General features: G+C 37.4%; 1 protein-coding gene across 1 annotated transcript; it reads left to right on the top strand.

Moving 5' to 3' along the window:
* Positions 1-1,015: 1,015 nt before the first annotated feature.
* Positions 1,016-17,663, top strand: LOC128365726 (cathepsin K-like). The gene is made up of 8 exons (XM_053326287.1): positions 1,016-1,105; positions 2,737-2,860; positions 8,928-9,050; positions 11,015-11,167; positions 13,768-13,986; positions 15,506-15,671; positions 16,474-16,582; positions 16,788-17,663. Exons 2-8 carry the CDS (start codon positions 2,738-2,740, stop codon positions 16,885-16,887), a joined length of 993 nt encoding a protein of 330 aa, XP_053182262.1. The 5' UTR covers positions 1,016-1,105; position 2,737; the 3' UTR covers positions 16,888-17,663.
* Positions 17,664-23,816: the final 6,153 nt, after the last annotated feature.

Genomic DNA, 23,816 nt, shown 5'->3' with positions numbered 1-23,816 from the left:
ATGGTTGTTACTTTGCATAAACATTAGGTTTGGGGGAGAAATGCTTCGAGTTTCAAGGCAATAGACTTCCTCAGGGTTCATCCATTCATCTACATCAGAGGTGTCAAACTCATCTTCATTCAAGGGCCAAATACAGACCAATTTGATCTGATGTGGGCCAGAAGGAAGGATAAAAGGAAGGAAGGAAGGATCGAAGGAAGGAAGGGAGGAAGGAAGAGGAGAGAAGATGGTAAGGATAAATGGAAGGAAGGATTGAAGGAAGGAAGGAAGGGAGGAAGGACAGATGGGAGGAAGGGAGGATCGGAGGAAGCGAGGAAAGATGGAAGGAAAAGGAGAGAAGACAGTAAGGGAAGATGGAAGGAAGGAAGGAAGGAAGGAAGGAAGGAAAGATTGAAGGAAGGCAGAAAGGGAGGATCGATGGATGGAAGGAAGAGAGAAGACTGTAAGGAAGGAAGGAAAGATTGAAGGAAGGAAGGAAGGAAGGACGGATTGGACTCCTTGGTGGGCCGGTTCTGGCCCAAGGACCGCATGTTTGACACCCCTGATCTACATTAAATACAGAAGTATTCTTTAAAATGCTTTAGTTTCTATTATTATTCAAACTAGTAAGAGTCTGGATGTCTTTCCCTGTTTGATATCATGTTGATTCATGTTCATTACAGCTCAGAGCAAAGTGCATATTCAAGTTTTACAATGATCTGATAAATTATACAACCCGGCTTTTGAGGTTTTGGCAAAGAATACAGTCCAATATCTCACTTCAGTAAAAAAGATTCCTGGCATTTTTAAGCAGAGTCAGACTGCAGCAGAGCAAAGTGTTCTCTGCTGGTCTCTGAAGTCTCAGTCACGTCTGTGTAACCCGACACCTGACGACATCATCTGGTTTAGAGATCTTTGCTATCCGAGTGAAAACAAATGTAATTCCCCTTCCTACTTGGAAAAAATGAAAAACTCCTCCCCCTGTACCTGGAGCTCCCATCCTACTTCCTCAAACTCCAACAAATATAAACTCACACACTGACCTACTTCGACATCAGAGGACTCACACACAGCAGTGGACTCAAGAAAGACTTCACCCAAAACTCCTACTCTCTTTGGACTCAAGGTAAATAAAAGTTGACTGATTTCCTGCTACAGAGCTTTACTTTCAGTTTAGTGAGTTGCGTCTCCTGAAAGCTTAAAAGGATTAAAAACAGACTAATAGTAATGTGTTGCACTTGAGGTAAAACCAACTTATGTGTAACTGAGCTTAACTCAACCAAAACGATGCAGAATTCATTTCATTTCAGAGCCAAAGTAAAGATTATGGATTTGACTTTTTAAAATGCATTCCCTTTGAATTGAGGCTCAGTTAAATCCATACGTATTTTTTCCAGCTAAAAAAGTAATTAACCATAATAGGATTAGGATTAGGCAAGAATGATTTTGACCCAGTTGCACCTTTAACAGAAAAGGAGTTTTTAGAAGTCAGAGTTAATGTGAAGAAATCATATAAAAAACTAATATATATGGATATGATTAGAAATACTGATGCTTTATGTGCATTACGGATTATTAAGCATAAAGAAACTAATGTCATGGGAATTTCCATGCATATATATTGTTTAGATAAAGTGTAAATGATTTGCATAGATCTATTTTCTTTGAATCGGTGAAGAGTGAAGCCATGGTGAATGTAATCAATGTGTGTAGGAAGCTTAAAAATGTAAAGCAGCTCAGATCACACAGCGTAGACACAGTTTCATTTCTGCTTTCAGCTGAGGTAAACTGAAAGGGCAGTGGCCTTTTCTAGAAACAATGAGCAGAAACACAAAATGCAGATGTAGTAAAACAGTGAGGAGAAGCTGATAGAAAACAGATGGCAGGAAAAGCAGAGAGGAGCAAAGGTGGTGCAAAATAGTTCACAGTTAAGTCTGAAGAGAGCAAGAGAAGCTTTCCAACATAACAACAACAAAGTGTTTATGTCATTGTATTTGACTTTTATATGTGGGTGGCTGCTATACTCACATGGCCAAATTTGATCGTTTTTAGTGGCAAAAGAAAGCAAGACTCAGTATTTCTCCCCAGGCTATTTTTTTTTTCCCGGCAGAATGGAAAAAGCTCACAGGCCAGCAGTAGACTACTGGTTGGTATGCAGGACTTCCCTCTAAAAATCAGCTGTTGGAGGGAAACATAAACCGGCATGCTTTGTCTTCACTGACACAGGACTAGAAATGCAGTGATTTAACAGTGAAACAATATTAACCTTATTCTAAAGGCAAGGCAGTTTTATTTATATAGCGCATTTCATACACAATGGCAACTCAATGTGCTTTACATAAAACAGAAAAACATGTAATTTGAGAAAGTACAGAAAAATAGAAAGAGAGAAATAAAATACTAGAATAGAGCATTAAATATAAGATTGCAGCATAAAATAATGATTAGCTTTAAAATCATTAAAAGGACATAGAGTGCAAATGAAAGATTAAAATGTAAAGTGCTTTAAAAGAGCTCAATCATAAGCACAGGAGAAGAGAAGTGTTTTTAACCTGGATTTAAAAATGATTTCAGTTCTGCCGGTAGTTTGTTCCAGTTGTGTAAAAGCTGCTTCATCATGTTTAGTTTGAACTCTGGGCTCAACTATCTGACCTGAGTCAGTAGATCTCAGACCACACTGAGAAAAATCCCTCAGGTTTAATAATATAAAGATGTGTATGTGTTTGTGTTTTTGAGCTCTCGCATTTGGTTTTCCAGGATGTTGCCGTGTGTCTGCGTGTTGCTGCTGGTGGCCTCGGCTCTGGCCCATCTGGATGAAGCCACTCTGGACGCCCAGTGGGAGCAGTGGAAGGTCACGCACAGGAAGGAGTACAATGGCCTGGTAAGTGTGTGTGTGCTCCTATGTTCTGTATGCATGTCTCAGCTAAAATGTGCAAAAAAGCACGACTATGCAAAATTAAGAATACAGCAAGGTTACAAAATAAAAGGGATTATAAACAGAAAATAGAAACAGCACAGAAGAAAATATCATGAAATCAGCAGACAATAATGTGCAGCAGATGTAGAACTGAGCACCTTCTGCTAACTTCCTGCTTACTGATTCATAGAAAAAATGCTGTTTATCTCAAGCTTTTAAAAATATGCATCATGTCAAAATGTGTATGTCTTAGTTTTGAATATTAGAATAATACTTCTGCACAAAAATGATTGATTTTGGGAATATTGATTTTTAATCAACATGTAGAAACTGGTGCACATCACTATACTAATATCCAGGGGCGATTTTAGACCCTTTTTAGGGTTTTGCTATTGCATACTTACAAGGCATTGTACGTCAAATTCTCATTAGGAGCTGAGCCCCCCCCCCCTTCCTTCTTCCTCCCTTCTTTTCTCCCTCCCTCCTTCCTTCCTCCCTTCCTTCATCCATCCTTTCCTTCCTCCCTTCCATCATCCATCCTTTCCTTCCTTCCCTCCTTCCTCCCTCCTTTCCTTCCTTCTTCCTCCCTTCTTTCCTCCCTTCTTTCCTCCCTTCCTCCTCCCTTCCTCCCTCACTCCCTCCTTCCTTCTTCCTCCCTTCCCTCCTTCCTCCTTTCCTTCCTTCTTCCTCACTCCCTCCTGTCCTTCCTTCCTTCCTTCCTCCCTTCCTTCATACATCCTTTCCTTCCGTCCCTCCTTCCTTCCCTTCTCCCTTCTTTCCTCCCTTCCCTCCTTCCTTCCTCCCTTCCTCCCTCACTCCTTTCCTTCCTCCCTTCCTCCCTCACTGCTTTCCTTCCTTCTTCCTCCCTTCCTTCCTTGACTTGAGGACAACAGGAGGGTCAAAAAGTGTTTTTCACAAGGAAACAGATAAGGAAAAAATAGTGTTTACTCTCTTTTTGTGTAAATACTTACTTTTATATATTGATAATGTGCATTTCTCTCTTCAACTGGAAAAAAACCAACCCATCATTGCACAATTTCTCACTTGATCATCATCAAATTGAAATTGCACAATTAAATAAACACGTGAGCTTTGGTGGTGAAGCCTCATACTCAGAAGCCTCAAGACCAAGAACTTTATATAGAGGAAGTTCGTCAAACTCATCTGATTCATATTTGCAGTGTTGCAAATGTCTTGGGATTTTTTTTTTTTTGCACAAGTTCAAACAACAGTCAGGTCAAAAAGAAAGAGGAAGCTTTAATGGGAAAGGATGTCAAATTTTAATTAGAACTCTGAAGACTACTAAAGCTGAGTTTACTTAACAATTTCCTTCTACCATACCGACTGTCAAAGTCTCTCAGCAGAACATTTCCCCAAATGTCACTGACTTTTCCCCCTTAACTCTGTCTGTACTATATATGTGTGAATGTGTAGGCATTTATCTGTCTTTTCTTTTTTACTTCTGTCTCCTTCCCTCCTGTCTTAAAGTTGTTTTGCGTTACCTCCCTTCTGTCTCTCTCTCTCTCTCTCTCTCTCTCTCTCTCTCTCGGCTTCAGTGAGTTGCTTGACATGTGGACGTCTTTGTGTTTGACTCACTGTCTGTCTACATCTGACTCAATTAAAAGGCCAGTCACTTCATTGTTAGTCTCCTCTGTCTGTCAGCTGGCTTGTTTTTTCTTGCTGTCGCCAGTCTGGTGTATATTTATGTAGGAGGATGCAGTTTTGCAGAGAGGTACATTCATTCTACAACCAATGCACAAATACTCAGTTGTAGGGCTGGGCGATTATGGCAAAAATAAAAATCATAATTAATTGAACTTTTAACCTCGATTACGATTAATGAACGATTATCTCCACCCTTGATGAACAATTATGTATTTTCACAGTTTCTTTAGTTTAGTATTTTCCACTGCTGCCCTCACACATGAGGATCTTTAGGGAGTGAAAATAAAGATGTTTTAAGGTGTGACGCTGTGGTTAATGTCTAGTTTACTTGATTAGAACTATGTAAAGATCATGGTTTGGGTTCAAATCATCACTGGAGACAAGTTTTTACAAATCCCATAAAGATATGCAACCTTTGCTGTCATGGCAACAGTGAACACCACGATTAATTGACATGAGCAAGATTAACTCGATTTAGAGTTTCTAAATGTCGGTTTCGATTATTTTTCGATTACTTGCCCCGCCCTACTCAGTTACACATTTTTACTTTTGAGTAACTTGATGGTGATACTACTGTAAACCTACATTTGGCTAGCATTATTGCTCTGTCTTAATGCCAATGTTCAGTGCAGTATGTTGATTTTGTAAATAAATTATTATAATAAGCTCATGATTAGGAATATCATATCAATATCATCGTATAGGTTAGTTTATCCCTTATAATCCATAATGTTACTCTAGAATTGCTGGGAGCTGTTTCCAAGACGACAGAAATCAATTAATGCAGCTAATTAGTCAACGAGCTGTAGATATTGCTACAGGTTGGCTGACTTTTGTTTTAAGAATGATACAATTACAGATATGAAAGAGGTCATTCAGTGTAATGTTGGTATCTAGTCTCTCATGTACTGACGTTTTACTGCCTGAAAGTATTTCAGAATATTGGGTTGAGCTACTTTTATTCATGGTGTTTGAGTGAATATGACTATATCATCAGCATATAGACTGAGTTTTGTGATTATTAGTACCAACTTTAATTTGTTTATTTTAAAGAGAATGGGTTAAAAAACTAGCACAAAGCCCCATTGTCTAATTTATTTAAGCTGAAATGAAAGACTGATGTAGAAAAACAGTCTTCAGAGGTTTTCGGCAAAGTTTTTTAATGTTGAATTAAAAAGCCAGCATGTTCAGATATGATAGTAACTGTTTCTTTTATTTGAGGTAAGCTGTTATTGTTTATGAAAAAGTGACAATTTATGAGCTAGAGTAAATTAAAGAGATTATCATTAAGCCACCAGATGTTTTATCTAATGTAGTTCTGTGATAAATATCTGACAGCCTGATTCCCTTAATCTTCACATACTGTTCATATTCACATTTATAAATCCCCCATCAGTCATTAATAAATATAAGATTGATCTTGTTGGGGAAAAAAACATTTACAATCACTATTTCATGGTCCATTTTATAGAATATGATAAATACAACAAGATGTTTGAATGCTGATTTTTGATTTTTTTTAAACATAAGTGTATAAGCTGCACAACACACACACACACACACACACACACACACACACACACACACACACACACACACACACACACACACACACACAGCAGCTACTAATTCACTGTGAGTCAGAGAGTTATTCATCATTAGCTGTAAATCTTTAACACACATGTAAAAAAAACGTGATCACATTTGACATTTTGTCTTTAACCACACACACACACACACACACACACACAATACACACACAATACACTCTGTGCTGTAATTACAAATGGAAACAACACTGACGAGAAAAACGAGAAATGTTTTGGGCAGCACTGGTTGCTCTACTTCCTTGTTTTGGCCCGGAGTGGGAACAAGACAGATGGAGTTAGAGAACAGAGAACCAAAAGTAAAGCAGGACATGCACAATGAGAATTTACTGTGACTTCATCTTTGTCATCCTCAGCCAGTAATTAAAAAAAAAGACCCACTTTTGCCAAACTGGCTTTGTCTCCTTGTTTACTTTGAATCAAAAAGCTCTTTTATGAGGACTTAACCATGCAAGTACTGAACAAGCCTTTCAACTGAAATCACAGGGACAAAAAAAAAAAAAACATCTTTTATTGTAATGTAGTGTAAAAAAAAAAATTGAATTGAGGTCAATTTACATCAGCAGGTGGTAAATTTCTAAAAGTGGAATTTCCCCACAGCTTTAACCCCATGTGTTAGTTTCTCTGTGAGTAAAATTCCCATTCATTCTAGTTTTTTGGCTGTGAAGAAAGGAAATAAAATGTATTTTAGCTGATGTTGAGTTTACCTTCTGCACTCACTGAGCATCTGTTATCCATCCGCTCTTCACCTCCAGCTAAAGGTCATCGCTCCACATCTGTAGAGTATGTTTGTGTTTGCATAAGTGCAGTTTATCTACAGTGCTGCCGTATATTTGTGCACATGCATTTTATTATAATTTGAATGTGTGTGCACTGATATGATCATTACTGTACTGTACTATACTGTATGTGGTGCATATTTACATTCTAGTGCAGTCAGCAGAAAATGATGGCACAGCTAGCTCTCTTTCAAGGTGTTTTAATCAGTATTCCTGCAACGGTTCGTCTAATTCAACCCTCCTTGAACTGACATCAATGTAATAGAATCAAAGTCTCATAGTATCATTTGCATTTTCCATTAGTGGAATGGATATCTTGAGAGAAATAATGATTATAGTTATATGCTAATGGTTGTTAAGACCATGGATACAAAGTATAACATAGATTTTTTTATAAGTAACCAACCAAGAGCTTGGCTGTGTGGTATTCACATATTGAAATATCAACAGTTTGCAAATAAATGAAAGACAGTTGCTTATAGGAGACATTTCTTAGAATATACCAGACTCATATACTGACATTAAGAATAAAACATAAATTGCATTGGTTTATTATGTTGCTGTATGCTGATCTAGGGAAGAGGGTTAGTGACTGTGTACTGGTTTAATTGGCCTAATTATTGAAATGGGGCTGTAGCAGAGATAGGCTTCCTTTCCTTGCTAATTAAAAGGTAAATTTGTCCTATTTGCCCAGATTAATATCTTTCCGTTGTCGTGTGTTGATGTAGGAAAGAAGGAGGCACGAAACTTTGAAAGATAGGTTCACATATTTTAAAGGGTTTTTTTTTTTTCAATCATCAGGTAACCATGGTAGCCATATGAACACTTAAACAGGTCTTCTTCTTACTAGTTATTAAAGGATTTCTTCTAATGTAGTAAGAGTCAAAATCCACAGCCTTCATTCCATGCAAAAATTGGATAAAATGTGAAGCTAATCATTTCAGCTGTCCAGATTAGTCCATTCAAAGTGAATGTCTCCCAAAGTAATTGTCTTCTTAGTACAAATTTCCCTTCTGTTTCCATTCCCAGACAAAACAATTGTGCTGATATCCACATGATTAAAACCTTTTTCTTTTTTTGACCACCATCACTTACACTGAAAGCACATTAATGAGAGCTTTTATTGATCAATATGAACAGAAGGAATGATTACAACAAGCAAAACTGAAATTGGATTCAGTATATACTTACAACTAACAAATCTGTAAAAATCTAGGAGATAGCAGACAATTTATTCACATGTTATCAGTGTTAAGATAGTGGAAAAGAAACAGCTTGTAGTGCCATTTCTGCATCTTACTGTAAGAGCCGGATGCTCCAAAGTTCAAATTTCTAGACTGAATATGACCTGAATTATACTTTCAAATGCTCATCCAAATATTGACAAGAAATGGAGCCTTCTTTGTCTAACTTTGGAGAATTATCAGATGTTTTCAGTCTAATGGTGCTGTGATCCAAGTCTTGAAATATAGCAGACATGAACTCCACTGTTTGTTTCTGTCAGTGGCTTAACCCTCCTGTTGTCCTAGAGTCAAGGAAGGATGTTAGGAAGGGAGGAAAGAAGAAAGGAGGGAGGAAGGAAGGTAGAAGGGAGGGAAAGAAGGAAAGGAGGAAGGAAGGAAGGAGGGAGGGAGGGAGGACAGACAGAAGGAAGGAAGGAAGGAAGGAAGGAAGGAAGGAAGGAGGGAGGGAGCAGGGAAGGAAGGAGGGAGGGACGAAAGAAGGACAGAAGGAAGGGAGGACAGAAGGAACAGTCAAAACAGACGGGGTCAATTTGACCCAGCAGGACGTCACGAAGGTTAATCATGTTGTTAATCACAGGGCTTTACGTCTCATCCTAAATTAGAAAATTAGGAAGATAAAAAGATAAAAGAGCAATTCCAAAGTTTCTCAAATAAAGTGGATTCCCTCTCAAGGTGTTAAAGTTTCCGTTTTTGTCTTGACACACAAAGTAAAAATGAGCACTTTTGTTTGTCGCAGGATGAAGAGGGCATTCGCAGGGCCATCTGGGAGAAGAACGCACGTATGATCGAAGCCCACAACGAGGAGGCAGCGCTCGGCATACACTCCTACGAGATGGGGATGAACCACCTGGGAGACATGGTGAGTACAGACACTGCGGCAGGTATGCATGCTTATCTGATCTGATGGATATAGAGACAGGTCTCACAGGTAATCTGGGCCTGTAGATGTATGGATGACAGACTCCAGTCCCGGACCTTCTAGCTTCATTGTTGATTTTCATTGTGCTTCTCTCCTCTATCCTTCCTTTCTCTCCTCTCAACCCCAACCGGTCGAGGCAGATGGCCACCCACTTTGAGCCCGGTTCTGCCTGAGGTTTCTTCCTGTTAAAAGGGAGTTTTTTCTTGCCACTGTCACCAAGTGTTGCTCATGTGGGAATGTTGGGTCTCTTTAAAGTTAAAACCTGAAGGGTTCGGTTTAGAACCTGCTCTATGTGTAAAGTGCCTTGAGATGACTCTGTTGTGATTTGGTGCTATACAAATACAGATTGATAAAGATTGATTGATTGAGAATGAAAACTACCCTAAGACACAACTATTTGCTGTTTTCGCTGCGGTGTAAAACAACCAACTCTTCTTTCCCCTCCTAGAATTATTTTACCTTGTTTGCATACTTTCACACTTTCCTATATAATGCTGTAGACGCCATGTTTGTGGCCTACAATATTTCTGCCCCGTCACTTTTGCATCTCATGCTTGTCACTAAAGCCCACAAAATGCAGAGCAGCAATGACAGTGAGTTTTTGTCACCCTGTGGCGCAGTTAGTTAAATCTAAATTGGGGCATCTCCCCAAATACCAGTCATTCTGTTTCTTTTACTCCGAGTTTTAATGTTATGATATCACTGGCTCAGCCCAGCTGCTGTGGTGCCAACGTTCAGAGGTAAATGAAGTAAAAATTAACCAGCTGTCTAGCCAAGTTACTAAATAGCTTGTGTGACATTCACATGCCTCAGCATCTGATTTTGTATCACATATTCATGCTTGTAGATTAAATATATTCATATTTTCCTCTGGCTCTTAGCTTCTGCAGTCAGCTGCCGTCTGTGTGTTTGCCTCACTCATGCGTGCTGCATCCCAGTGAGGTGAAATAAAATGGATTTGGTGGCTTTAAATCAGCTTCAGTCAGTGACATGTGTGTCAGCACACGTCGTGACTGATAGTTGTTTCTGCATAAAGATGTTGGCTGTAAAAAGCTGTATATCAAGAATGGGTGGAAAGACAGCATGCCAGGGCTTGGGCTCATTTGTTAGAGGTAGGAACATTCAAATGCTGCATAAATTGCCAATTTCATGTAAGAACAGGTGGCTGGGAAACAAAGGATACATTTCCATTTAACAGGAAGCACTTAACTGAAATGAAATAAAATTAACAGATGTTTTCTACTTTTCTTCCATTGCTGATCTCTCTGCTTGCAGACTGATATGTAATGAAAGCACTGGGTATTTATAAATGGCAGGGTTTTTATACTTACTGTTACAGTAAATAGTACAGAAGTCACTTAAAACTGAAAATGAACCATTATCTGCTATTTCACTTCCTTTTTTCCTCTTCATGTCTCCCTCTCTTCTACTCCTTCTTTTAAGCCATTGTTTTATAAATCTTGTAGCTTTTTATGTATGCTTTCAGACATCTTCTGGTGTCCCTTTCTGACATCAGTACAGCACAGAAAAGTGACATTTCACTTTGGAGTAAATTGTGTAAAACCAATCTCTTCATGAAATACTTTTCACCCTCTGTCACCCTGCTGAATCAAATCCCCTCCTCTCCTATATCTTCTTCAACTTGTTCTAGCTTCACATCTAAAGATAAACCCTCTCTACCTCTCTTCTCTCGCCTTAAAACATTTTCATTGAACACGATTATTCTAGAGACCAAAGACAGTTTTATACCTTCAATTGTCATAGAGGTACAACCTGTAACTCTTGACTCTTGACCTCTGACCTCTTTGTTCCTTGTAATAGTGTTTGATCTAGAAACTCTATCAGCACTTCAGCTAAAAACCTGTGCTGTAAAATATAACCTAGCTGTGTCTTTGTCCATGCAGACGTCAGAGGAAGTGGTTGAGAAGATGACCGGCCTGCAGGTCCCGATGAACAGCGATCGCAGCTTCACCATGTCCCTGGACGACAAGGTGTCCAAGCTTCCCAAATCCATCGACTACCGCAGGAAGGGAATGGTGACTCCAGTGAAGAACCAGGTCAGAGCAGAGAACAAAATGTTGAGATTTGTTTGTTTTTTGGAAGCTTAGAAAGGTGTCTCCAGGTTGATACTGTTGAATGTTACACAGGCAGTAAGCACAACATTGGTTTGCTGAATGTTATAATCTAAAGAGCTGAACCAACAACATACTTGAAATTCTGCACAGTGGCACTATTCTAGGAACTATGATGATAAACAAAACACAAAGAAGGGCCGGGATCATTGAAGAGAACATTTCAACATACTGAGAACACATGATAAAAGCGATACCTCAGCCAAAGCAGACTGAAATGACTGTCATAGTTCACTAGAATAAACACAGGATCGAGCCATTGTGTCACGTAGGAGGAAGTTACTGTCATATTCCTGTCAACAGACTCACATTACTGTTAAATTTTGACCTGTGATGGTGCTAGTTTGATGGAGAAAAAATTCCCAAAATCTTAAGAATGAAACAGTAAACATCACGAATTTCTGTGGCAAAGAAGCACAAATAAAAGGTGAAATACCAAAAGGTGTAAACAAAATATGAAACACATCAGCAGCACAGCATAAGGAAAGAAAATAATGATCAATTACCCTCATATGATAAAATACATATAAGTAATGATCAATAGGGGGAACATATGAAGATAATTATAAGAATATAATTATTATTTCATACTTTCACTGAAACTCCAGATTCTGTTATTTTTATTTTTTCTTTATCTTCAGTTTAAAACAAAGCTTTTCTTTATTGAATTAGTTATAAAATACTTTCAAACATCATTGCATGAACTCAAGAACATGTTTTGGAGATACATGGTTTACACCAGACATCGAAAAAGCCTTTATATTCTTCACTGCTTTGAATTGAAATATTCATAAACCTCCACCAGCATGTTTCAGAGCAGCACTATGTGACCTTAAAAAGACTGAAATGCATGAGATTCAGAGTATGTTGTAAATATTTTCATTTCTAAAAGCTTTCAGAAAAATACCTTGAATCAACCTCCAGTGTATTTCCCCCCTGTCAACCTTCCCTCTGCTCCTGAAATGGAAAATGAAGCACACAATCCCAGTTAGAGTATACGATCACATAACCCACTGGAGGAAACAGCCTGTTCTCACTGCTAATGGCCTCTGAAAACAAAGAAATTGATTTGGTTATTAAATATAATTAGTCATTATGAGTGGATTTGGCAGCTGGGGCATTATTTATGTAAACAAGGGTTGAGCAGGAAGTACATAGATTGTAAATCTCTGCTTCCTGCTAACAGGAAGATTAACACCAGAATGATGTCATGGTATCTAATGAACATCAGGGTTGATAACAAAGCACAGAAGGCTCAGTAGGAATGTTTTTATAATGTGATGAAAATACCAAAATGACCATTATTTGGCAGGTTTATTAAGTTACAATTATGCAAATGAGGCTCAAATGAATAGTCTTTTCATTTTTACCCTTAACAAAGATTGATTACATCTGGTTTAAGAAGTTAACTGGACAAATTTAAGCCTGCTTTTTTTATTACCAGTAGATTATGCAGTTTAACATTTTGTTTCAGTGTTACTTTGATGTCAATTTATGTGCAGGATGTTGCCGTCCTCTGGTGGATGCAAAACAAACTGCAGCAGGATTTATTGAAATGCTCTTCGGCTCCCTGTTGCTCATGAATTATGCAGCAAACTGACTGCACTCTCTGCATACTAACAACTCTGCTGCTTCCTACCGAGCACACTTTATGATGACTGGATTTTGTGTTTGATGTTTCAACATTTCACAGTTAAACCAGAGCTCGAAGCCGCATTAAGAACTCAGTGTACTGATGTGATTATGTATTTAAAATTATTAATTGGGAGCAGCATTATGTTAAAATCTTTGCCTCTAGGAGGAGCAGTAGAGGTGGTTTAACCCAAGGCCAGGCAAGAAATAAATAGTCAGACAATGACTAATTGAGGTGTAGTAGTTCAGCACTGAGAGACCATGAACACAGCAGCTTTGCTCTCCAGCACAGGTCAGTCATCCTGTTCTTTGGAGGAGAACAGGTGTTAAATTCTGCTTCATATGATAAATTTTACTTTTTTCAATTTATTATTGTGTGATGTGCACACTAGTGTTACAAACAACTACACTGTCCTTGAGCCAACAAACCGAACTAAAGTTGTCAAAGTCTGCCCCTCAGTGGACACACAGTAGAATGCACTCACCACTTCTGAAGACAGACTTTTTAAATATTGCTAAAAAATAAAAGGCAGAAACCTCTTTTTTTAAATCTTGCAGATAAAATATCTAAAGGAGAGAAGGAAGATTTCATTACATTAGTCATTCTCATTAAATCTGATTGGGATACCAAATAAAATACAGCTTAGAATAAAGTTGGCATGATTGGGGATTTTTAAAAGCTCTTTCATGGCATTAAAATTGCACCTTAATTTGGAAGCTTTCCATTTCCTTTCAGCATGTTTAGTTTCCCTTCAAAAGCTTCAGACAGGTAGTAACCAGAGTGGCAGCACTTGTTGCATGTATCTATTAGCTAGCTCCACTGTATCAGTCTGCCTACAAACTGTATTTCTTCTCTTTTCATGCCATGTAACCATCAAAAACATGTTTTGCAGGGTTCATGTGGCTCCTGCTGGGCCTTCAGCTCTGCTGGTGCCCTCGAGGGCCAGTTGGCCAAGAAGACAGGACAGCTGGTAGACCTCAGTCCTCAGAACCTGGTGGACTGCGTCACAGAGAACGACGGCTGTGGAGGAGGATACATGACCAATGCCTTCAAGTATGTGGAAGAAAATGGAGGCATCGACTCTGAGGAGGCTTACCCATACATTGGACAGGTAAGAAAGTGAACTGTTACAGGAGAAATACTGGGGAATTAACTAAGAATCATATCATATCATATTAATCCCTATAGACTTTCCTTTTAGAGTGTCAAAATTGCTGCCCAAACAAATTTGCAGCCATCTGTCCTGAGGTTGAGGCAAAGCACTGTTCACATGAACTGAGGTTCACCACATTTAGTTTTGTTTTCCTCTCGCATGTTAGCACTTTGTTCCCTTGCCGTCAATAGTGAGACTTCCTGTTCTGCGGCAAACTGCCACTTGACCCAGTTTCAATCCCCATCCTATGACCAAAACCTTTATAGACTTTAATGTCACCTGGATGCATGAGTGCAAAATGGAGTGAAAATTATAATATTAATATTTCAATTAGTGTTTGACAACATCTCTGAATTATTAAGACGTTAATAGGGTATGTTACAGTCACAACCATCCAGCGACAGGTCAGACCTGAAGAAAAAGAAAGGTATGAAATCTTACAGTGTCCCAAACATCACTGGAAAGTATAGTTTAGGGAGACATTTTGGATTTGTCAATTATGTCCAATCAATCATTTCTCAATTAAGAGAAAGCTAGTCTGTGTGAAGATACACAAAAACACGATGTAAAAACACATTTCCCAAAATATGGAACTATTTATTTAACACACTGGTTACAAAAGATCAAGTCTGGGAACAAACAAAAAAAATCGAAATGATGACAACTTCTAAACTCTAACCAAAGTGGTTGAGAGTTCCTCAATTGGCTGTCAGAGTGTCACGAGTAGCTCAGATCACATGTTTGAACACACAACAGGAAGAAAATTCATAAGCCTAATCCAGCAAATATTTGTCTGTCATGTAAAGTGACTCAGCAGAAATGATGAAATGGAAACTCTCTTGTCTTACAAAGCAACCATAGTTTCCTCTTGAGCCATGTACATGTTGTGAGAATTGCTTGTTACTTATTAAAGCTTCCTCACTGTGTGGGTGCTAACAATGCACGCAGGGTGTGATCAAACACATGAGAAATATGCATGTGACTGCAAACTTAATAACCACAATGTTCAGTGTTCAGGGGTTATTTTTATGATTGCTTTATCTGACAGATATATTTTTGGTTAATCTGTTCACCATTTAATCGGTAAAAAAATAGAACAAATAGAGAACTACTTTGGCAATTTCCCAGAGCCCATGTTGACATCATCAAATGTCTTGTTTTGTCTGAATAACATTCCCAAAATATTCAATTGACTACAATGTTAGACAAGAAAATGCAGGAAAGTGTCCAATTTTAAAACCTTGAACAGTCAAATATTTGCCATTATTGCATGAAACTAAGTTGCAGTTAATTTTCATGGACTAATTGTCGCAACATTTAGGTTTTTAACTAGGTGTTGAAATTCAGGTAACACTGTTATAAAACTGCTTTTTGCAACAAATCTTAATTCTTATTTGACTATTTTATCAGAGTGAAAATTAAGAAATCAGAAAAAAATATTTTCAGCATTTTTTTCCATGTTTTATCTTCTCTGCAGGACCAGCCCTGTCGCTACAATTCATCAGGCATGGCAGCTCAATGCAAAAGCTACAAAGAGATCCCAGTAGGAGATGAGCATGCACTGACTGTTGCACTGTTTAAAGTTGGTCCAGTATCTGTGGGCATCGATGCCACATTGAGCAGCTTCCAGTTCTACCAGAAAGGTTAGTGACTCTGTCTAACGTCTATTTCCTGATAACAGATACTGAAAAAATAAAATGCTCATTATGAGAGATTATGTAGCTTACATCATGCAAGGCTGCTCAATTAATCGAAATGTGATCATGATTACGATTTAGGGGCCAAACGATCACAAAAGTAATAAAATCGAGGGGAAACGATTTTTAATTATAATGAGATTGCGCTCAATAACAAAGGTTTTATTTTGAAAAGATTAGACCGGAAACCACCGGAAGCCGCCGCAGCAGTGTGACAGAAGCTGAAACACACGGCGAAATGTTTTTAACTGTAAATAAAAGTGCAGAGTTTCCAGCCTGCGTCAGACGATGCTGAGTTTACTGACTGATTATTAAAAACCTGGAAGTGATCGTCATGGTAACCCGCTCAGCTCTAATATCCCTGCACATTTTCTGCTGTGTGTTGCGTTAAGCAGCAGATAAAAGGCTGCTGCTGGGAGAGAAAATTAATTAAACCAAATGGACAATAAATGTAGCATGTTTCTAAAGTTTTTTAAAAAATCGTTTTAATAATCGCGATTTAAATTTTGACCCAAATAATCGTGATTTTTTTTCCATAATCGAGCAGCCCTAACATCATGTCAAACACATTTAATGTTTTTGCAAGACGATTTTTAAAAGGGTAAGCAGTATAAAAATTGTATGACCTAGCCTCCACTGTATAAATCATGCCATAAGGTTCACTGACACACTTCCAGCTCTAAATCTTTCCTGCCGTGACCTCAGGCTCACACAGGTCGCTCACTCTTCCTCTCTGTCTTGTGCCCAGGTGTTTACTACGACCGCAACTGTAACAAAGATGACATCAATCACGCCGTCCTGGCAGTGGGCTACGGAGTCACCCCCAAGGGAAAGAAGTACTGGATTGTCAAGAACAGGTAGGATACATCACCTGTTTGAGCATCAGGTGGCTCATAACACCACCAAAATGAAACAGCAGCCCATTTGATGCCTTCTGTCGGCCGTATTGGTTACAAACTGATGATGAACTGAAATGTTGTTCGACTTCCGATGATGCTCAACTACTCCTCTCATGCCTTTGTCTTTGTCTCTGTCGTCGTCTTTTGTCTTGTCCCTTGACAGCTGGAGCGAGAGCTGGGGCAACAAGGGCTACATCCTGATGGCGCGTAACCGTGGCAACGCTTGTGGTATCGCCAACCTCGCCAGCTACCCCGTCATGTGAGGAGAAGAATTTGGAGCTCAGGGGAAGACACAAGTCAGATTGAAGGGACTTTTCTAAGACTACTGCACACAAAGAATACACTTGGAAATGTACGCAGAGTTCATTCGAAAATGTCAGTAATCACTACAAACAAATACAGCAGATATTACTTTGTTTAATAACACATATTTGAAATACTTTAGTGTACAATGAAATGAAAATCAAATTGGACTTATTTGTCTTTTGGGATAAACTCTGTTGTGGAGTCTTGGATTCCAACGTCCTTAAAAATGTCTGAAGATGACTTTAGTTATCTTGAGTGAGTTGAAGGACTTTGAACTCTTAAAGTCTTTTCAGTCGTATCTCCAGACCAACAGACCTCTTACCTCCATAAAGAAACACATATACTTTAAATACCTCCAGGATAATGGTACAGTAATAGTAACCCAGAACTAGGGTTGGTTTTGTGCCAAAGTGCCAAGTTAAATCTCCAGACCCATCAGGCACATCCAACATTTGACTTGTAGGCAGTGATAGTTTCAGTCCCAGTTTTTAATTACAGTTTGTGTGAAAACCAATAAAGTTCAAATTCAGTGTGACAGGAACCGTTGCTGGGCAATGGGAGCTCCTCCTTTCCTGTTGATGCAGAGGGAAGCCTCTTCCTTTTAAAATCGTAACCAGTTTGTCTTTTGATCATGTTGACTTTTTTGTTGTCGTTGTTGTTCTGTTCAGCACTTTTCTGATGATTAAACTGTAAATTGATGTTTTCTATGAAATTGAATAAAGGTTTCATTTTGCAGTTGAATGCATCATTTAGATTTTTTTCTCTATGGTAAAACAAGGCAACAGGGAAATAAACCAGTAGCCAGAGTCATTTCCATTTCATACAGTACACAAACTGTTGCAAGTCTGATCAAATTTAAAATGCTTGAATGAATTTATTCCACCTGAAAACAAAGTGACAAACCTGTTCACACCAAACGCTTGCCTGTATATTATAACACAATGTTTATGTGACATTGCATCATGTGAATTTGTAAATGAGCAGTGATCAAATGGCTGACAGCATAAAAGGAGAACAACCTGTTATCTCTAAACACAGCGGTAACAAGGCCAGGGTTCATTGAATTTATTCATTGTAAGAAACTTATCACAGGTTTCAGTTTGTCAAAGTAATCACATAGTACAATGAATATATGACAAATTGTTGCACCACACCTTTTAGTCAGTGTTATGTTATTAACTAAGAAGATTAATGTTTTTCTTCTTGCAAAATGTTTCCACGATTAAACAGTTTATGTAAAAGCAAAATTATGCAAAATGCATCCCAGAGATTCTCTACAATTGAAGAGAAGAAAAGCTTTTTAAAGCTGCTTAAAGAGATAATTCAGACGTTCAGAAAAATATTTTCATTAAATTAAAGTATGAAAAAGAATTTAAGTTTTTCTGCTTCTGTTCCAAAAAAACATTCTGATTTCTTCTCCTGACAAGAATAGATTTTGGCATAAACATTGTGAAACAAGTCCAGAAAACTAAACTATTTGCTAATCCTCACAATTCAAAATAATCAAAACTAATATATCTTATAAATGTTACAGTTGATCATATGAATAATATGTTGAAATCCCAAAATATATAAAAATATATAAATCTAAAATGGTGTATAGACCTGTGTATACAGTCTGTATTTTGGTATCATGCAGTAGGTAGGCATCTATAGAAGCATAATGTCATGATTATATAAATATATGGTACAAAACATTGTACGTCAGAGGCCATAACCAAATGATACAGAGTAATAAAGCATTGTATAGCGTTTATACTCACAGTAAGTTACAATTTTTTATATTTTAATCTTCTTACTGACTCAGAACAGGTTCTTCTTCTATCTGTCCAACAAACTCTTTGATCCACACAAACACCTACAGCATCTGGCAGACTGCCATTAAACGTGCTGACCTCTTGACCTTTCATCCAGCCTCCTGACAGGTCAAAACTACCTCTTGACCAACACTTTGGTCCAGAGCAACAAACCACAACACACTGTTTGGATTTCCGACACATTTGCAGCATTCCTAAGAGAGCGACTCCTTTTTCAAAAAATGTTTTCAGTGACCTCCTGACCTTTGCTGTTGCACCATGAGGTATCCCAACATTTTCACGGCTGCACAAGAAGTTATATATTGGTATATATTCTGTTATATATTCTGCTGAGCTTTCCCATTATTCACCCTCAGGGCTGTGCACACAGTGTAACTCAAAATCTCAAATGGCTGCAAGGTATTTAACTAAGCATTTTAAGCTGCTAAAATGATTGGACACTTCTTTTTATGGCTAAATAATCCGTTTATCCAAATGGTGAAAGTTATTATACAAATGATTATATTGTGCAAACAAGATACATTACTATAAATTACTATGTTTTAACCATTTAACCTTTTATTAAAGACTCATAAATATGTATAAGGAGGACTCATGACTGATCAGTGAATGTGACTATCAATCAAGCAATTATTTACTATCCAAAAAAATCATTTTGGGTGAAGCTAAAACACAAAACGAGCAACATAGCCCATTGAATGTTTTCAGTGGTATGAAGTAAAACATCTGTTCCAGTTTATAACTTTCACAATAATTACAAGGTATTTTTCAACAGGCTTGAAAATGCTGCAACTGCAGTCACACTGGATAGTCTTGGTGTTTGTCCCTGAACAAAGTAGATCATCAGGATTTGTTAGAGCAAAGCCAGGCCCTTCTCCAAAACGTTGAACTTCTACTGTGTGAATCATTAAAATAATGGTTAAATGTTTCACACTTTATAATAAATAATCAGGTCTGCAGTTATAAATGATTATAAGTCATTAATAAAGGGTTAGTGTTTCACATTTTCTAAGCCATCAAAGTTAATAATGAAAATAAATAAAATCTTCAGTTTTTAAATTAATATATTGATTTTCTTTAGTTTCTTTCTTTATGTACAACAAATTGTATGACACTCTAAGATGAAATCAAGCCTTAATTAGCTGAGTTACCTCTATTTTATGCTGGCTGTGTACATAAGAAGTTAAATGGTTGTGTGTTAGAAAAGATTATGCATTTATAGTAAATTATCTTGTGCGCTGAAGACTTTAATGTATTTTGATGTGTGTAATTCATATTTCCGCCTGTAGGCTACACTAGTGAGGCTGTAAACTTTAAAAAACATACTGTATTTCTTGTGTGTGTGTGTTTTGGTGGTTTTTAAGCGTGTTGATTGTTTGCTTTGAAAGCATTTAGCCTCTATTTAATCACCAGCTAAAAACTCATATGTTGTCATTTAGTTTTGTTTTTTGTTTTTTAATCTTTCGAAATGAATGCCTCAGTTTTGCTCAGTCACGTTAATACATTCAGTGTTTCCTCTCTTTTTGTGGTTGTTGTTGAAAGCATTGTGCGCAATTTTCTCATTATGATTACCAAACACACCCGCTTAGCTTTCTGTTTCTAAAGAGGAAGCTGGCTGCGACATATCATGTGACATTTTCTTGATAAATACAAACCAGGAAAAGTCACTGGCAGATTCAACAAAGACGCGACGATGAGTCCGACGAATCAAGGCAAGTTGAAACCTTCTTCCTTAATTAATTTACAGTTTTAATACAATCTGATGCTTTTTGTGTTCATGAACGGGGGATACAGTGAAAACATAACTGTAGCCTATATGTGTTTGATTTTACTTTCGTTTTTTCTGTTTTATAATCGGCTTTCCCCGCAGGTGTAGTTTATCAAGTTACGGAAAAACTTAATTATGCTGCTATAACGTCGTTACAGCGAGATATAGTGTGGATGAGGTGACAAACATGACTTTAGGATAACTTTATATGAATATAGTGTAGTTTAGTGTCTCTAAAAACCTTATTGAAAATCTTTATTATAGGCCTGACGCAATGGTATTTCTGAGATGACTAATTAAAATCCACAGAAGTAATCAGTTAAGGTCTTCTTCAGATTAAGTCCAGTATTAGGCTTTTATGGATAGATACTCAATTTATCCTGGTAATACTGAGAAGTTTTGAGTTTTCAATTGTGGTGATGAGCCACTCATAAATATCTGAGATGTGTTGTTTGAGTTAGTCTCAGAGTTAAGTATGTAAAAAACATAGATAAGCACAGTTCATAAAGAGGCAGTCAGGGAAGTGCACTAGTTGTTAGAGCTGGGCTGGGCGATATAGATAAAATGAAATATCACAATATTTTTGACCAAATACCTTGATAGTGAAACAATATTGTAGGGATGATTGCCTGTGCTTTCACAAAATATTCACACAATGAGATTTTTGATAATTAATCATCAGTAATGTGGATATAAGCAGGTAAAATGCAAATCATAGCAACATCTGGTAAATTCAGACTTTAAAACCAGGAAAAGACTGGCCATATTAAGATATTACGATACACCAAACTAGCCAGTTAGTTACACCAAGGGAGGGCAGAATAATGACAAAGTGGGTTAAAGGCAAATTATAGAACAGCTAGAACAGTAGAGATTTAAAAAAGTTTTGATTATATTTCCAGGTTATGTGTGAAGTAGATCAGGTGAAACACACTGTACACTGTAATTAACCCAAGACCTGACAATCCAGACTCATTACATCATTAATAGTTAATTGATCAATATTATATCTACCTTGTTCTAACATTTTGGTTCACATATCTGGTGGCAGGACAAAACTGCAGCATAAAGACGGCCGTATTTGCTTCCACTGTGTAATCCAATGGCAAGCAGAGTATTTACTGAAATACCCTTGAATTGTGTTTATGTGTTTTAGATGATAGATGATAGATGATAGATATATTTTTCTTTTTCATTCGGACCTACTCAGACAGATGTATTAAAGACCAAACTCACTCATTATCAATGGTTAAACAGTGCAGGTAAAAGGCTTAACTCTTCATCCAGAGCTTAAGAAAGATACATCTGGAATAGTGAAGCAATGAGAGAGACATTTCATAAACACTGAACACTTAAAACCAAGGAGGAAACGGGTTGGACAGGTTTTTATTCCTCACATGACTCTAAGAGGAATATTGATTTATAAAAATCTCAACTTCACCACTGATAGGAGATATATGGAGATGGGAGATATATGATAGTGGCAGGTTTCTTTTTGGGGGGGAGAACATGTTGATAGGTTTTGTTCATGCTTCAGCTGTATTTGATAGAGTATTTTTCTCATCCATACTCAATGATTATATCATCTTTAAAAAGTGACTTAAATTGTGGCTCTGACATATTAATGGATTATAATCCACACAAACAACTGGCACCACCAAAAATGTCAAAAGCAACAAAGGAATTATGTTCTGAAGAAGAAGAAAGGAAAGGAAGAAAGGAATATACATATTATATATATTATGTTCATATCCACATAAACACTATTCAAGAAAGATCATCTGAAGTATTAATTCAATATCGTGAGACCCTCCATATTTTGAACGTCTGTCCAGAAATCTTAATCCTATTTTTTTTCTGTTTGATGATGCAAGGCCAACCAAATGCTGCCCAATTACTGAACAGGAAGTAGCTACTGGGAACTTACAAGGGGGGAAGCACCAGTTTTATAGAGTTCTATCGAGTTCTATAGAGTTCTATATGGTTCTATAGGGTTCTACAAGCAGTCAACCAATCGGCTATGTTTCATAAATGGCTTTCACCCTCCTAGTTTTAATCTGGCTCATATATCTTTAATACTTACAAAGAACAAACCACCTGACAGCTGTTCCTCATATAGATCAATTAGACTGATTAGAGTAGATTGTGAAACACTGGTCAAGGTATTTTCTAGCAGGTTGAAGACATTTTTTTATCCAAACAGGATTTATGATTAACAGACACTCCCATGCAACGGTTATTAAAGGTTATGTAGTAGTCTAGTTGTAGAACCAAGATTTATGTTATTAGATAGAGAAAAGGCATTTGATAGGGTGGATTGTGAGTACGCTACTTATTGAATGCAATGAAGATATTTAGACTAGAGGATTATTCAGTTGGAAGTTGATTACAGTGGATTAAAGACAAACTCCCAACACATATTTCATAAAAATCAGGCATTAACCTCAGGGTGAATCCCATCTCATAAAAAACTTCCCAATTTTTTAATGAATTTATCTTCTCTCCTCTCTCTTTCTCTGAAAACTAGTGGCCTACTGGAATACAATAGTTTCCTTTTGTGTGTTATAGTCATGTAATGTATATTATTCATGTTGTTAAATTAGTCTTGATTTATGAACTGTCATGTTTTTTATGTTTATGTGTGTGTTTGTGCGATTTGAAAATCAAGCAAACTTTAACCTTTGCTCAGCCATGATGTTGTTGATGGGTTGATGTGTTGATGTGTTGCGGCATTTTTTCTTACTCAACTGACTGGCAGAGGCATCCTACCTGCAACACACTTGAAAACCACTTCCTCAACCTGCTGCAAGCCTGTACACAGACTCAAATCATTGTTAGATATGTTAATTCTGTGGTAACTACTGAAAATAAAACCTCTATACCAAAACTGTTAAAAACACATTTTGAACTCCTGACTCTGAGAAAATGAAGTTTACTAATTGCTCAGAAACATCATGACTTTACAGCTATGTTTAGCTAGATGCTTATGAGTCAGATGTCTATTATTATTATTGTTGCTTCTCTTTGTCTCTCCGTCCTTTCTCCACTTCCGTCTTTCTCTCTAAACACAACTGGCACTATTTGACATTTCTTGTTGTCGAAGGCGAGTTTCTTTTACTGTTGCCATCGAGTACAGCTCATAGTGCAGTCCAGACTTCTGTTGTGTTTTTGACACTATATAAATAAAATAAAATAAAATTGAATTGGTTGAGTTTAACGTTGGCATCTAAAGTGCTTTGTTTGTTCTGACAGGTAAAAGTTTACAGTGTAAAACGAGGCAGCAACCGTAGGTTAGCACTGA

This window comes from Scomber japonicus, chromosome 10 (assembly GCF_027409825.1).
Source record: "Scomber japonicus isolate fScoJap1 chromosome 10, fScoJap1.pri, whole genome shotgun sequence".
In the NCBI taxonomy this organism is placed as follows: domain Eukaryota; kingdom Metazoa; phylum Chordata; class Actinopteri; order Scombriformes; family Scombridae; genus Scomber; species Scomber japonicus.
This window is presented reverse-complemented; position numbering and strand designations above follow the sequence as displayed.

Bases quoted from the DNA above. Each gene is read 5' to 3' on its own strand.
- LOC128365726 (XM_053326287.1), top strand. From the start codon at position 2,738: ATGTTGCCGTGTGTCTGCGTGTTGCTGCTGGTGGCCTCGGCTCTGGCC. The intron at 11,168-13,767 runs GTCAGAGCAGAG...CATGTTTTGCAG, and splicing joins TGACTCCAGTGAAGAACCAG to GGTTCATGTGGCTCCTGCTG. The intron at 16,583-16,787 runs GTAGGATACATC...GTCCCTTGACAG, and splicing joins TACTGGATTGTCAAGAACAG to CTGGAGCGAGAGCTGGGGCA.